General features: G+C 32.9%; 1 protein-coding gene across 3 annotated transcripts in view; it reads left to right on the forward strand.

The window, feature by feature from the left end:
* Window positions 1-15,543, forward strand: part of AGO3 (argonaute RISC catalytic component 3) — a 129,435-nt gene that overhangs the window by 67,270 nt on the left and 46,622 nt on the right. For all 3 annotated transcript variants that reach the window (XM_007182514.3, XM_057545717.1, XM_057545721.1), the window contains 7 exons: window positions 2,508-2,642; window positions 6,816-6,903; window positions 7,029-7,176; window positions 7,603-7,722; window positions 10,043-10,165; window positions 10,498-10,631; window positions 13,409-13,593. In XM_007182514.3, coding sequence (XP_007182576.1) covers window positions 2,508-2,642; window positions 6,816-6,903; window positions 7,029-7,176; window positions 7,603-7,722; window positions 10,043-10,165; window positions 10,498-10,631; window positions 13,409-13,593 — 933 coding nt within the window. The remainder of the gene's footprint in view (window positions 1-2,507; window positions 2,643-6,815; window positions 6,904-7,028; window positions 7,177-7,602; window positions 7,723-10,042; window positions 10,166-10,497; window positions 10,632-13,408; window positions 13,594-15,543) is intronic.

Raw genomic sequence — 15,543 nt, forward strand, 5'->3', positions numbered from 1 at the left:
GTCATATTGTGAAGAATAATAATTTTGTTTCTCCCTTTCCAATCTTTTTACCTTTTACTTCTCTTAGCTTGCATTCCTGTGCCAGCTAGCACTTTCTATTAAATGAAGTTGAATTTACCATAGATTTTTGGCGGATAACTTTTATCAAATTGAGGAAGCTCCTTTCTAGTCCTGGTACTGTGAGACTTTTAGTTATGGTGCTGAATTTTATCTAATGCTTTTTTGAGGGTAATTATCTGTAGAAATGATTGTATGTTTATTTCCTTTAGTGTGTTAATGTATATTTTGTTAATAGGTTTTAAAAATATTAAATGTAAATATTACTTTTTCAGTTAAACTCAGCTGATCTGTGAAAGGGAAAGAAGGAAAAAATGCATAAATATGTAGGTTTATAAAATGTTAAGGATTTAACCAAGGGATAGAGAGGCAGATCTTTGCTGATTGAAATTCATGCCTAATTCAACTGTACTCACTGATTTCATCCCATCTTTTGTAAGAGCTTTCCTTCACTAACTTTAATTTTTACCTCAGATGCCCACGTTGCTGTGGGGAAGATGGTGAACAGTAATGATTAGAAGAACAGTGGGATAAACACTAAGGAAAATTAATAGAATGTTAAACAGGATAAATAATGTTTGTTTAGTAGTTTCAACTCTGTGAGATAAGACACATTAGTTGTGAATGCTAGTATTATAATAATCCAGTGAAGAAAATTTACCTGTAGGATTAAAGGAAAGACAAAATAAGCATGTTAATTACCATGTATTTATTTTCCTTTATCCACTTTTTTTTTTTAATTCACACAGAAGCAATATGTGCTTATTTGGTATGTGTCCTGCCAGCCTTGTTTTAATGTACAACAATATTCTCACATTTTTTAATAGAAGAATGTAATGTATACATTTTTTTAAAGTACTGTGGATTTGAATAGGATACCCAGAATGCTAATACAGTCTTACCAGTCTCTCTTTTTTTAGTTAGTTTGAAATTGTGGAGGTATTTCTAAAGTTTATTTGGATGGAAGTACAAAATCAACATAACTATCCATCATGAGGGACATGAAGTAGGTCCATGCAATGAGATATCCTGCAGCTGTGAAAAAGAATGATATAGTTCCATATTAGTACATATAGATCTATCGCTAAGATATATAATGAGAAAAAAGAAATCAAAGGCCAGAATAGTGTTTCTAATGTTTTATCATTTGTGTTCCTTTTCATTAAGAGGGGAAGGGAATATATATTCACTTAATTACCATGCACCCAAACTGCAGAATAAAAAGATCTCTAAGATACATTGTTAGTTTTTAAAATAATAATAAAAGAAGTCATAGAACATTTATTATCTGATCTCATGTAAAAAAAGAAAGTTGTATATGCATTTTTATATCTAAGTGCATATTAAAAGAATAGGATATATACATACCTAAGTACTAATAATGGTTGCTTCTTAAAGATACTTGGAGACCAGAAGTCTTTACTGTGCATATCTATATTGTTTAAATTTTTTAGGATGAGACTTCATTCATATATTATTTCTGTAATAAAGAAAAAGTAATATGCGCTCACTATTAAAAAATGAAGATTTAAAGATAAAGTCAAAAAGAAGAAAATAAAAAATATCTACAGTAGCCTTACTACCTGAGATAACTACTTAAAACCTTGATAAATATCCTTCCAGAGATGAGGGACATTTTGTGGAAGACATTTAATCCTAAACCAAGGAGGATAAGAGAAAGAGCACCACAGTAGACATGTTTTTTAAATAAAAAACATGATAGCATGTAGCTTATTGTCTGTTTTGGTTTTACTTTTCACTGTATCCCCAGTGCCTTTATAGCATATAATAGCAGTCAGTAAGTATGTATTTAAGAAATGAGTGATGGTGGTCTACTAACTATTGGTTAGTAGAAGCTCTTCTAGTTCCAAAACCCAAGATTAAGAAATCATACTTGTTGGCTCTTGGAAGACTGCTGACTGTAGCTAGATAACATTGGGCAGATACACCTTACTATTACTACCTGTAGCTTGGATTAGCACTAGTAACATTTAATACCATTGTCTTCTCAAATCTGTGCAAGACAGGGAGAGCTCTCGCTAGAATAGATAAGCAGTCTAGGGTGGCACAGAAAGCTTTGTTTAAGAAATAATACCTAACCCTTTCTTCTTCTAAGGTGCTCTGGCCTTCTTTGTCCCCTTATAGACCTTGTTTCATAGCCAGAACACTGCTCTGTACATGTAGTAGGAAATGGAATGATTCAGTTACCCATGATAAGAGATAGATTATAAAAACTGTAATATTAGGCTTTTCTGTTGTTGTGCTTGTCTTCCAGTCAAACAGTTCAACTTTAAACTGCTTAACTTTGGAAATATTTTTATATGTATATAGGTATACATAAAAGGGTAATTTTAACTCTGTATTAGTTAATTATCATGGAGCCTGAGATCAAGTTTTTGAGTTTTTTTAAAGGAAACATTAATTTGTACTATTTGTGTTTTTCTTCTTAGTTTCTGCCACTGCCTTCTACAAAGCACAACCTGTAATTCAGTTCATGTGTGAAGTTCTTGACATTCACAATATTGATGAGCAGCCAAGACCTCTGACTGATTCTCATCGGGTAAAATTCACCAAAGAGATAAAAGGTGAGTTAATTAGCATTTGGAACAACTTAACTATAAAATGCATGAATATAACAAACTTCCATTGGAATTTTTTAAGATATAAATCTGTTCATGTAACATCACCAGTAAAAATATGGACTAATTATAAAATGTCACATTAAATTCATTACCATAACATCTTAGGTAGTGTTTCAATGAAAGAAATACCAAGTAATGGAATTAATATTGATACTAGCTAATTTTTTGTCAATATTTTCCCTTACTAGCTGAAGGTATAAGAGTATCTGTTAGGAAAATGCTTCTATGATACTGTTAAAAATACGAAGCTTATTCCAAAAACATTGTCACTTGAGAACTGGAGCCATTCTTTGAACGTATTCTATCGATAATATAATGACTTCTTTATTTTTCTGAAATGATAGCAGAATATTTTATTCCTTTGTAAATTTATGGATATGGGACTAGCCTGTTTCATGTGTTGTTCTAGAGTTGAAACTTAGTAATTTCATATACATTATTCAGTTGACCATTGATCTTGACTATTTTATAGTTAGCAACTAAAATGTATACAGTGGTGTTGCATCGTATGTATATTTTACTAACACAAATTCATCTCTACATGGTCTTCCAAAGAGAAAAATTAAAAATTAATTTCAATTGTGTCCTAAAATTTATATTTTGTATATATTTATCGTTTATATAATTGTAGCTTTCTATATACATGTACACTTTTATGTGCAAACCCACACATAGTGTACTTTATCTGCAATTTAAGGGATTTTTCAAGAGTAATTTTGATTATGTAAAATTCTTGCCTTGTTCATGACTTTAGAACTTAATCCTCACGTAAGATGTGACTCCACTGTATTTAGTTCTTTATTATTTAGACACAAAGAGAAATTAGATATCCTCTAATTAGAATGAATAGTATAAATTCTATTTATACTAAATGTTAGATCTTAAATTGTCAGAAATAATTATGTCATTTTATTTTAAGGTTTTACCTATTTGTTACAGGCAATTTTTAGCTTGTGGTTTGAATGAAGCATTGAAGTTTGTTCTCTGAACATCTTTCAGTTCCCCAAATCAATTAGTATAGTTGAATACATCCTGCTTGCTCCAGTAATCATTTATTCTTTGCCATTTAGTAACCAGGAGAGAGATGGTCATTGTAATAAAACATTTAAAGGAAAATTCTTCCTGCTTTGAAAATAGGCATCCATTTATCTCAAGTTATTTAAGTGTCAGAATAAGAAAGTGTTATATATTCTTATATTGCAATCATACCATTGTCCTTTCATAATCTGTATTAACTGCACAGTGAGCATTGTTGGGAGGTAGTGCATTACCCACCATTAATATGTGATCATCTAAATGCCATGGTTTCCAGTGGAGTTGCTGCTTAGTTACCACCTCTGATATCATGAAGTCACTTACATTATTTTGCGGTAACTATGCAATCAACTCATATCACCACTCTATCACAGAAAATACAAGATGTACAGAACAAGGATTCAACTGCTGCCCGAAGAGCATGGACTCGATCTTAACTTCAACTGCTCAGGGGGCCAAAGAAATGACTGAAAAAATGACTAGAAAGCATTATAAAGTTGATGTTATAGTGAAGGTAAAGCCAAGTTTATAGGTTAAATATTTGATTTATTAAAGCCAAAAACATTTTTTGTTGGATGGAGGGTTTGGGGAGGGACCTGGGCAGAGAATTATCTAGTCCATTTTTTAAAATTTCAGCTTTTTGCTAACCCCTGGATTTGGATCTAATCCTTAGGCACCTATGACTGTAGATTTGGGGTAGAAAAATCTGAGTTGGATCTAACTGACATACTGATGATTTTTTCCTCCATTCAAAGTCAAGAAGGCTTTTTTTTTAAAGAGGACTCTTTAAAGTACGTCATGTATTCCTACCTCAGCTACACAAGAGAATCAAAGTTACATGTTTTGTATTATGTATTTGGGTTTAATTTTTAGTTAGCATGAGGAATTTGATGAAAATTGTTAAATAGTGATACAAAGTGTGCTATAATGAATAGATTTCCTAGTACAATATTATTTGGTTCTAGTTGAACTTTTTCCTAAATATTTAATGGTAACTTTAGGGTGGTTTCTTTGTGCAGTAATTCATCATCGTTAAATAGCAGAAATATTGGAGGAAGTTTATGGTAAAAGTACCATATGTATGTAAGAGTATCTATTTTATTTTACTTTTTTATTAATTTTTATTGGAGTATAGTTGCTTTACATCAATTTTATTTTTGATAAAAACTTATTTAGTAGGCTTGTAGAACCTTACTGATAATTTTTTTTAATTCAAGGGGAAGATTTGAAAACATTGCTAAGTGGTATAGATAACAGAAATTTGTTTTAAATTTTTCTATCGTGTTTTCCCCCTAAACAATATTTTTACATCTTGCTTACTTCATATTGTTGGTGTTTCCTTCTTAAAAGGCCTTCTCTTGGTAGTATTTTCTAGTCTTATTTATAGAGGCATAGTAAATGCTCTAATTGATCTGACATTTTAGTTTTATAAAGGTAGTTACTAATAAAAACTATTTCTCACTGATTCAATTAGGAGTAGTTCTTAAGAAAATCTCATACCAATCTGGTAGAGTGACACTGTGTCCATTTAACATCTTAATTTATGCTGATATGTCATAAGAAAATATTACTATGATTGAACTTTGTGTTTGGTTCTGCAGTTAGTAGATACGAAAATAAGTTATACTGTATCAGGGTTTCTCAACCTTGGCACTATTGATATTTTGGGCTGGATAATTCTTTGTTGTGGTCGGGGATGGGAGGTAGTGCTGTCCTGTGCATTGCAGTATAATTTAGCAGCATCCCTGGATCCAAGCATTCCAAAATCTAGCATGTATTAGATGCCAGTAGCACCCCCAGTCATAACAATCAAAAATGTCTGCAGACGTTAACAAACCTTCCCTGGAGGTCAGAGTCACCTCTGGTTGAGAACCTCTGCACTATAGGATACACAGATATAAAAGGAAAATAATATAAAAGTTTAACTGTAAATACTATCAGGGAACTAAAAGTTGTTCTCCATCTACCCTTTTTTAGATTTTCCTCCTTTGGAGTACAGGCCTTAGAAATGGAGTTGCTTATCTGTGACCAGTAGCCACTGTATCTGTTTGTTAACATCTCTAGGTAGCTCCAGGAGTATCCACTAGCCACATGTAGCTGTTTAAATTTTAATTTATTAAAGTTAAATTAAAATTTTAGTTTTTTAGTCACACTAGCCACATTTCATGTGTGCAGTAACATATTGCTGGTGATTTTAGCACAGATGTAGAACAATCCATCATCTCAGAAAATTCTTTTGTACACCACTGCATAGGAAAATTCATCCCAAAGAATTTCAACCAGTGTTTTAAAAGCCCACAGCTTCACTTTCTAAAGCAGGCCTAGGATCCGCAAACCCCTAGGGTCCACAAATGGACGCACGGATCCACGAACAACTAAATTCATATGCTAAATTAAGTGTATGTTGCATTTTTCTGAGAATTTATTGCTTTCATCAGATTCTCAAAGGGATCATTGATTCCATAAGAAGGTCTGGATTACCTGTTCTAGAAATTATTTTGGTTGCATTTGATTTCTAATAGTAGTAAAAGAACTGTATCACTATATTATCCTTCAACGAAATTGTCACTCCACTTCTGTTAAAAGGGCCTGGAATTTTTTTTTTTTCCTTCCTGCTTTAAAAATCTTTGAAGGACTTTATTCTTCAGCTATATGAAATTATGATCTTCAGTCAGTATGTGATTACTGGGCAAATGAGATATCACATACTTTGAAGGTTATAGAATATCTTGAAAATTATCATAACTCCCTTTGCTCCTTCCCTCGACCAGCATAAAAACCTGCATTATAAGCAGGGTTTTTTATTAATGGAGAACTTTATCCCTTGATATACAGGCTTTGCAAATTTTATACTATTTTTTAATAGCTTGATAGAATAGGGAAAAGGTTTGGAGTTAGGTCTCTCATGATTGTAACCGTTGTTAACAATGTTATATATAAAATTCTTTGTTAATATCACATTGCCTGTATCACAGATTTTCTGTTTAGAATTTGAGTTTTTATAGTAGTGAACAGGCTTTATAGTTATAAATATTTTACATGTGACAGTTCTATAACCTCAGTTTTTCTTGTTGGGAACAGGTCTGAAGGTTGAAGTGACTCATTGTGGAACAATGAGACGGAAATACCGTGTTTGTAATGTAACAAGAAGGCCTGCCAGTCATCAAACGTAAGAAAAGCTGGTGTTTGTCAGAGCAGAGATGATGTGAGGCAGCTTGCTCTAGTTAGTAGATTGGGAGTTTTGCTGGCTCATAATGAGATAAGAGTTGTTAATGTGTAATTTTTTTTTTCCAGCTTTCCTTTACAGTTAGAAAATGGCCAAACTGTGGAGAGAACAGTAGCACAGTATTTCAGAGAAAAGTATACTCTTCAGCTGAAGTACCCACACCTTCCCTGTCTGCAAGTGGGGCAGGAGCAGAAACATACCTATCTGCCACTAGAAGTAATGTGTTTAGGCTGCTTATTAATATCCTCTTATTCATCATTCTGTTGGGGGTTTTAATGACCTATAACTTACTTCATACTCTCACATTTATTTTGGAGACTGACTGTTTTTAAATTTCCTTTTATTCTAAATTTTCAGCTATAAAATAATATGGGAAAAAATTCATCCACAGTCCTACCACTCTAAATGTAACCACTGTTAGCATTTTGGTACACTTCTTTTCAGCCTTTTTATGCAGTGTACGTTTTACCTAATTATAATCATACTGTAAAGCAGTATTGTTTACTGCTTTTTTACTTAACATGATATTAAACAGAAGTGGTTTAATGGAGTAGATATTAAAATTTAATCTCACATGTAATTGGCGCTCAGAATTTTAAGAAAGATGTGTATATCTAGTACAAAATTTTTTTCCATTTGTAGGTCTGTAATATTGTGGCAGGGCAACGATGTATCAAGAAGCTAACGGACAATCAAACCTCCACTATGATCAAAGCAACAGCAAGATCTGCACCAGATAGACAAGAGGAAATTAGCAGATTGGTTAGTACTTAATCCTAGAAATGAAAATTAAAAACATATTAGGATGAGCTCTAAAGAACCACGTCCTTATCAACTCATACCTTATTACCATTTCATGGGCTGTCAGAATTAAAAGAGATTATGGAAGTAATCTAGTGGTATTCTAGGGGTGAATCTTAGTGGATTCTATGAAAAGTGTTAGATCCTTCTAATTTAACCCCAAGCTCTTTAATTAGATTCAGAACAGATACTCTCAGAACTAATGTTTCAGTTTAACAAACTGGACCTTCTTACCTTCCACCTAAAAGAGGAAGAGAAAACGAAGAAAAGTCAAAGTTTTATGACTAGCAATGGTGAGAGTCTTAGCACACAAAGTAGGATGGCTTAGCTCCATTGTAAACACTGGTAACCGTACAGGATGAATAAAGAAATATAAGACAGCTCCAGCCGTATGGGATCTCTAAGCTGTCTCCTTGTTCTAAATGGGGAGAAAAGAGACATCAATACTACTTTTAAAACTGACGGAATTAAGGCAAAATGAAAAATGAAGGCAACTGGATCTTATCGTACTCTCTTCTTGAATACCATGTAAATTGCCCAAGTGAAGAGAAAAAAATCTAGAAATAAGAACATTACCCAAAACAACTTAATAACACTTTCAAAAGCAGTTTTAGAGATTGTTGGAAAAGGGTTACAGAACTGGCTCTTTCATTTTGTAAGCCAATTATCAAAAAAAAAAAAAAAAGAAGACCTTTTTTTCCCTTACAGTTTGTAAAGAGTAAGTTATTACATGATATTTAATTAGGAAAATACAGGCTGGTTCTCATCATGAATTTTTCTCTGATCTACTATGACAAAATTTTAAAACCTTTAAGAGACTAGAACCTCTCACTATCTCTATAAAATCTCAGTAACTAGTTCTAACTCATTTATTACAGCTTTTCTGTTCAGAGATATGATATTTTACAGTGATTGAAAGCACAGGCTTTGGAATCTAACGGCTCTGGGTTCAAAGTCTAACTTCTTTACTCACTTACTGTTATTATTATTGTATTATTATAATTATAGCATCTGGTAGGCTGGTGCAGTGATTGAGAGTAGGAACTCTAGAATCAGAATGTACATAGTTTCAAATTATATATCACTTGCTCAGCTATATGGTTTTAGGCCAATCATTCAACTTTACTGAGCTTTAATTTTATCCTCTGTAAAATAAAGATTATAAAAGACTTACTTTACAGTCATAGGTTATTGTGAAAATTAATTATAAAACATTTAGCACCAAGCACATCACCTAGCAACTCCTGGTAAATAGTAGTTGTTGTTATTGTTTGTAACCTTACAGAAAAAAATGGCATTTAAGCTTGAAGAAAAGATACATTAGTTAGATGCATTAATTAGATGCCTAATTTAGAAAACAAATTTTCCTGCACATTGTGGGGAGATTCTTTTTACATATTTAGATTATACAGTGTTTTTTAATAGAGTGTTACTCAAAGAATTGAGCATTGCCTTTTTTTGTAACCTTGTTTGACCTTTATCCTGAGACTAAGTAAATATGTTTTGAAAAACACATTATAGCACACTATGAGCATGAATTACACTTTTGAGATTCAAGTCTACACTGAATTACAATAAATTCTTTATCTTTGCATGTATTGGTATATTACATAAAGATTATACTCTGTATCTCATACTGGCTTTCTTTTCTGTCTCAAGTGTATCTCTTAAGTAAATTTTATAATGTGCTGTGTTTTATCTGAAAATATTCAAGATTTTGTATAACTTGTAATCCATTAGGAACAAAAGCCTTAGGATTATTGATATTTGCTGTCGAGATCTGCATAAAATAAATTTCAATAGTATATATCCAGATCCTCTAATTAGAAGTAATTAACCATTTTTAGGTCAGGTATTGGGTTGGCCAAAAAGTTCATTCGGGTTTTTCCATAAGATATTAGGGGAAAACCCATATGAACTTTTTGGCCAACCTTATATTTATTTCTCTTGCAGTCTCTCAACCACCCTCCCAAAGTATATGAGGCTTAATCATATAAAGTTACCATTTTCATGAGTCATAAATAGTTGAAATTTCTTATTATGCAACCTAATACATTTAAATGTTCTGTAAATTATCAGGAGGTTCACAGACTTCCTACAGTCCACTCATGATCTGTGGTCCCCAAGTTAAGATTCTCTGCTCTATAGTGAGGGTACCATTATCTATACCTGTCAGTATTATAAAACATTGTTGACACAGTGAAGAAAAAAAATTAGAGGGTTTTAAAGCAGGGAATTTGGGGGAATTTTGAAAGTAACTACAAACTTTTTCTGTTGTTAGGTAAGAAGTGCAAATTATGAAACAGATCCGTTTGTTCAGGAGTTTCAATTTAAAGTTCGGGATGAAATGGCCCATGTAACCGGACGTGTACTTCCAGCACCTATGCTCCAGTATGGTGGCCGGGTAAAACCTCTTGATAGTTTTTAAATTATAATCATACAGTTTCTGTGTATGGAGAGAAGGGCTTCCTAGCTAAGTCTGGAATTTAAAAAGTGTTTTATTGTTCCAACAATTTTTTTTGTTTGTTTCAAAATCAGTGTCTTTGCTTGAACTTAGTAGAACTTTTGTTTTTCTATGATAAAAATACAAAATATTGATTTAGAACAGCCTATTCCATGTAGAATATCAGATATATATCAGTTCAGCAATTTGAAATGCTTATTTTCAGCTCATTCAAATAAGTTATATATTAAATGTTTGTTCATTTTTGCCTTATTATTTCTCTTTCTCTGTAGAATCGGACAGTAGCAACACCAAGCCATGGAGTATGGGACATGCGAGGGAAACAGTTCCACACAGGAGTTGAAATCAAAATGTGGGCTATAGCTTGTTTTGCCACACAGAGGCAGTGTAGAGAAGAAATACTGAAGTAAGGCTTGTCATTAGTTTAACTTTGGGACCATTTTGTGTTTAAATTTTGTATTTCAGTTTTAAATTACTCAGCTAATATTCTAACCAGTGTTGCCTCAATATGAAGTATATTTAATCACTGAACCTTTAAAAATGTTTCTTCTCATTACTTTGATGAAGATTCCTGAATTTGTTGGTCATATCTAAGTCACTGATTCATTCTTACAAGCATCCTCATAGACTAGCTTATGTGGTATAGCAGGAGTACCATTGGCTTTTGATGGCGAACAGATTAGATAAAATTCTCAGGTTTGCCACTTCCTAGTCTTACTACCATGGATAATTTATTTAATCTCATTATGCTTCAGTTTTCATCTTTTAAAAATAGAGATAATAGTACCTATTTACTGAATGAGGATTAAATAACATCCTTATTTCTCAATTGAGTTCTTTGAAAGAGTCATTTTACTTCTCATTTTCACGTCCTTACTTTCCAAAATTTGACCTGCATCTCCACTACTTTTCCTCTTCTCCAGATTCTTTCCCTCAACAATCTTCTGTTTAAATTTAAAACAGACCCCCAAAATCTTCATTTTTCATTTTACCTGACTTAAGGCTTCCAGGCTTCCATTCTCTCTCCTTCCTTGAAATCTTAGTGGTCTGCTGAAACTGGTTACTGGAAGATCTTCAGTATCTTTGTGCTTATCAATTCTAATGGTCTCTTCTCAGCCATTATTTTTCCTCAAAATTTGTGCAGCATTAGATACAATTGACTCCCTTCCTGACATTCTCTCCATTCTTGCCTTCCTGGTTTCTTTTTATCACTTTGGCTTCCTTTCTCCTCTATGCCCTCTCCTTTGGGACTCTCTAATCTTTGGGGCATTGGCAGCCTCAAGGGCTTCTGCTGTTACTCTTGTTTGAGGAGTTGTGCTACTGTGAAAAGAGCACCAGCTCCACTTGTGACTACCTCCACTCTAAAACTTTCAGGTTTCTCTTTGACAAAGAATAACATTAAAAATCAGTATAATATTAGAATTTTTTCATTTGCCTCTTAAGTCCTTTCTCCATTTTCATATATTCTGGACAAAGAAACTGAGTACTGTATGCCCTCTAACTGTCTGGTATTTTTTTCCATTTCCACTCATGCTGCTCTTTACTGAAAATGCCTCCTTCCTATCTCTACATTTCTAAATAATAGCCAGTCTTCTGTGATTTGTGATGCTGGAAATAATCCATAGTAGTAAACATAGTAGTTTATCAATATCCTCTCCATTTGTACTTGTCACTTCCTGTATAAAATAGAATTACAATTATCTGTGTAAGTTTCTTATCTCCCCTCTGGAATCTAATTTCCCTAAGAAAATGATTATGGTCTAATTTAAGTCTCCACTAACAGATCCTATAAAATATGCCCATAATGAATAGTTCTTGAGTGACGTAGAGACCAGTTTACCCCAGGTCAATTCAGAATTTGCCTCCTTCATGTGAGAAAAATTATTTTCTATTTAATTCTGTTCACTCCTTTTTATTAGCTCCAAATCTTATGTCTTAAGGTTCACTTAGTATATTTTTTTAGTATAGTTTTTATCCCCTGGCTTTCAAGTAAAATGTCATGAGGACAGTTAAAGACAACGCTGCTATTATCTTACTTGACCTCCAGAGACCAAAGAAAACACCTCCAACTGTTTTTCAAGCTTTGAGTTATTCTTTTCATTTTACATTTGTTATTCATGGCTTGATAGAAGTCTCATAATCATTGGGCTTATGGCTCTTGTTCAGACTAACTGAAAATATTCAACTTCATACTTTCTTGAATTAAATACTAATAAGGAAAAGGAGAAGGGAATTTCTACAAACTTCATCTCTGTCCTGAGGGAATCAGTGTTTTTGCGCAAAGATCACTTAGATCCTTGACTTAGGACCGTATTTGTTTTAAAAACAAGTAAAGTGATTGTTAAACCCCAACATTATTACTTATTTATCCTAGACTAAGTGCAGAATTTTGTTTAAATAAGAAATTATTAGTCTTTTGTTTTTTCACTGTGGATAAAAGTACATTAAAGTGCTGTCTGCCTCATTTCTTTTTAAATGTTTTCTTGTTTTTTTTAATCTTTTCTGAGGACAGAATCTTTCCTGCTATCCTAGTGTCAGATAGGTATTATTGCAGAAAGAAATTCTGGACTAGGTCATAGTTCTTACTCTTGCCATTTGTCTAATAAGCATTTGACCTTGGTCAAATACTTAATGTCCCTGAAACTGTTTCCTGATTTATACAATGGCAGTAATACCTTACCTACCACTTTCTTATGAATCTTGTCAGAATCAAATTAGAAAATGTATAATAGCTTAAATTTATCAAGCTTTTATACCATGTCTTGGGCAGTGTGCTAAGTGCTTCACATGTATTATCTCATTTAATCTTCACACCAACCCTGTATTGAAAGTGGTCATTTTACAGATGAGAGAAACTGAAAAAATTTGCCTAAAATTCCATAGCTAGTAAGTAACAGAACTAGAACTGGAACCTGTAGAGCTGAGCTCTTAACCAGCATACTCTATTACTAATGTCCTTTGTGAACTACAAAATGCCACATAACTGTACAGTAGTGTTCTTAGTTTGCAAAATAGATTACTGACCCACCATTGCCCTTAACATCAGTAGTCTGGTGACCTCTTCTTATATGGAGCACACAAATCTTTGCATCATTCTCCATTCCCTTCCCAAACTTTCCATTACTACTTTGTAGGTGTTGCTGACTAGACAAAGGTTTTATTTTTAGTGATTTCTCCTTCTAGGGGTTTCACGGACCAGCTGCGTAAGATTTCTAAAGATGCAGGGATGCCCATCCAGGGCCAGCCTTGCTTCTGCAAATATGCGCAGGGGGCAGACAGCGTGGAGCCCATGTTCCGGCATCTCAAGAACACCTACTCAGGGCTGCAGCTCATTATCGTCATCCTGCCAGGGAAGACACCAGTGTATGGTAAGGATATTGTATTAAGATTGCATTTTTCCTCAAGTACTCAGTCTTCCTTTTAGGGACTTACCTGGCAGTCCAGTGGTTAAGACTCCGCGCTCCCAATGCAGAGGGTATGGGTTCAGTCCCTGGTTGGGGATCTAAGATCCTGCTTACCGCACGGCGCGGCCAAGAAAAAAATATTCCTTTTAGAATTATGCTAACACATATCCTAAAACTTTCAAACATTAAAATATATTTTATAGCTATAGTATTTAAAACCATGTATTGTTACTAAAAAGACAAATCTGGAGAGCAAACTAAATAGTCTGAGACCCTGTGAAAAGAATTTCAGTAAAGGAAGCATTACAAAACAATGATTAAGAGAAGAATTATTTATTAAAAATGTCATTGAGATAACTTGAGTATCAGTATAATGTAGCGGTTAAAAGCACAGGCTCTGGAGTCAGACTGTGCTGCTTAATACCCAGGTTTTGCCAGGTATACTACCTGTGTGATACTACCTGAATTACTTAACCACACAAAGCCTGAGTTTCCTTATCTATGAAATTGGGATACTACAAATACCTAACCCATAGAAGGTAGTTGTAAGGATTAAATAAATTTACATATGTAAACTGGGTCTATGATAGCACCTGTCATATAGTGAATGCTCAATAAATGTTAGCTATTATTATTGTAAACGAGTTAAAGTTTATGAGATTAATATGTTAAGTATAAATCATTGGAACATGGAAAAACACAAAGAAAGTATAATTTCCAAACTACTGAATGGAGTATAATTATTTAAGCTTAAAATGATGGAATTCACAAAAGAAAATCGTTAGATCTGACTGCATAAAAATTAAGTTTTCCATACATCACAGGTGTATAACTAAAATTAAAAGGAAACCATAGAACATGAAAAATATTTGCAGCAAATGGCGACAGCAAAGGGCTAGTTTATTATTAGTTAAAATATTCATATGGATCTGTTATTGCATTCAAAGGAAAAAATTTTTATATTCTCCTACATTAATGAGCAAAGAATATAAACCAAAATTTCTCAAGAAAAAACAAGTAAATATTTGAGAAAATGTTGGTTTTCACCAATAAAGAAAAGTACAAATTAACAAAAGGAAAATTTTTATGCTACTAAATTAGCAAATATATTTAAATACTGTACTACCTAGTGATTGTGAGTATGCAGTGAATCTAGTATTTTAATATATTGCTGATGGCAGTATAAATTGATAATATCCTTTCATAGAAAGTATAAAAATGTGCTTGCAGTCAACAGTTCAGTATTTCCCATTCCAAAAATATGTTCAAAGAAAAGAATTCATAATGTAGAAAAATCTCTATGCACAAAATTTTCATAATGATATCTGTGACATTGAAAAACTACTAAGAACTGGTTTTAAACAGTGAGTAAGTTGTATGTTGGTGAAATAATATGCAGTGATTAAAAATGATGGTTATAAAAAAAATGATGGTTATAAAATTCAAAAGATATTTTTTAAGTTGTGATAGAATACAGAAGGTGTTAAACTCAAAGAATTTGTAAATCAAGGTAAGAACAAACAACTGAAAAAGACAAAGGACATAAAAAAGAACTGCAAATGGTCAATTATCAATGAAAAGATGCTGAGCCTCATTAGTCATTAAAGAAATATGAACTAGAATAAATTATTTTTCACCAACAATGATAATACCCATTTTTGGCAAAGGCATGAATAAATATACATTCTCATACACTGTTGATGGGAGAGAAAGTTGATATTACCATAGCCTCCAAGCTGATATTCTTGCCTTCATTCCCTCTAGTTCACTTTCAGTCCGTTTTCTACACTGCTTCACTCAGTGATTCAGTGAGTGATTTTTCTAATTAATAGATTTTATTTTTTAGAACAGTTTTAGATTTACAGAAAAATTGAGCAGATATTATAGAGAGTTCCTATCTGCCTTCCTTCCCCT

The sequence above is a fragment of the Balaenoptera acutorostrata genome, chromosome 1 (assembly GCF_949987535.1).
Source record: "Balaenoptera acutorostrata chromosome 1, mBalAcu1.1, whole genome shotgun sequence".
Taxonomy (NCBI): Eukaryota; Metazoa; Chordata; class Mammalia; order Artiodactyla; family Balaenopteridae; genus Balaenoptera; species Balaenoptera acutorostrata.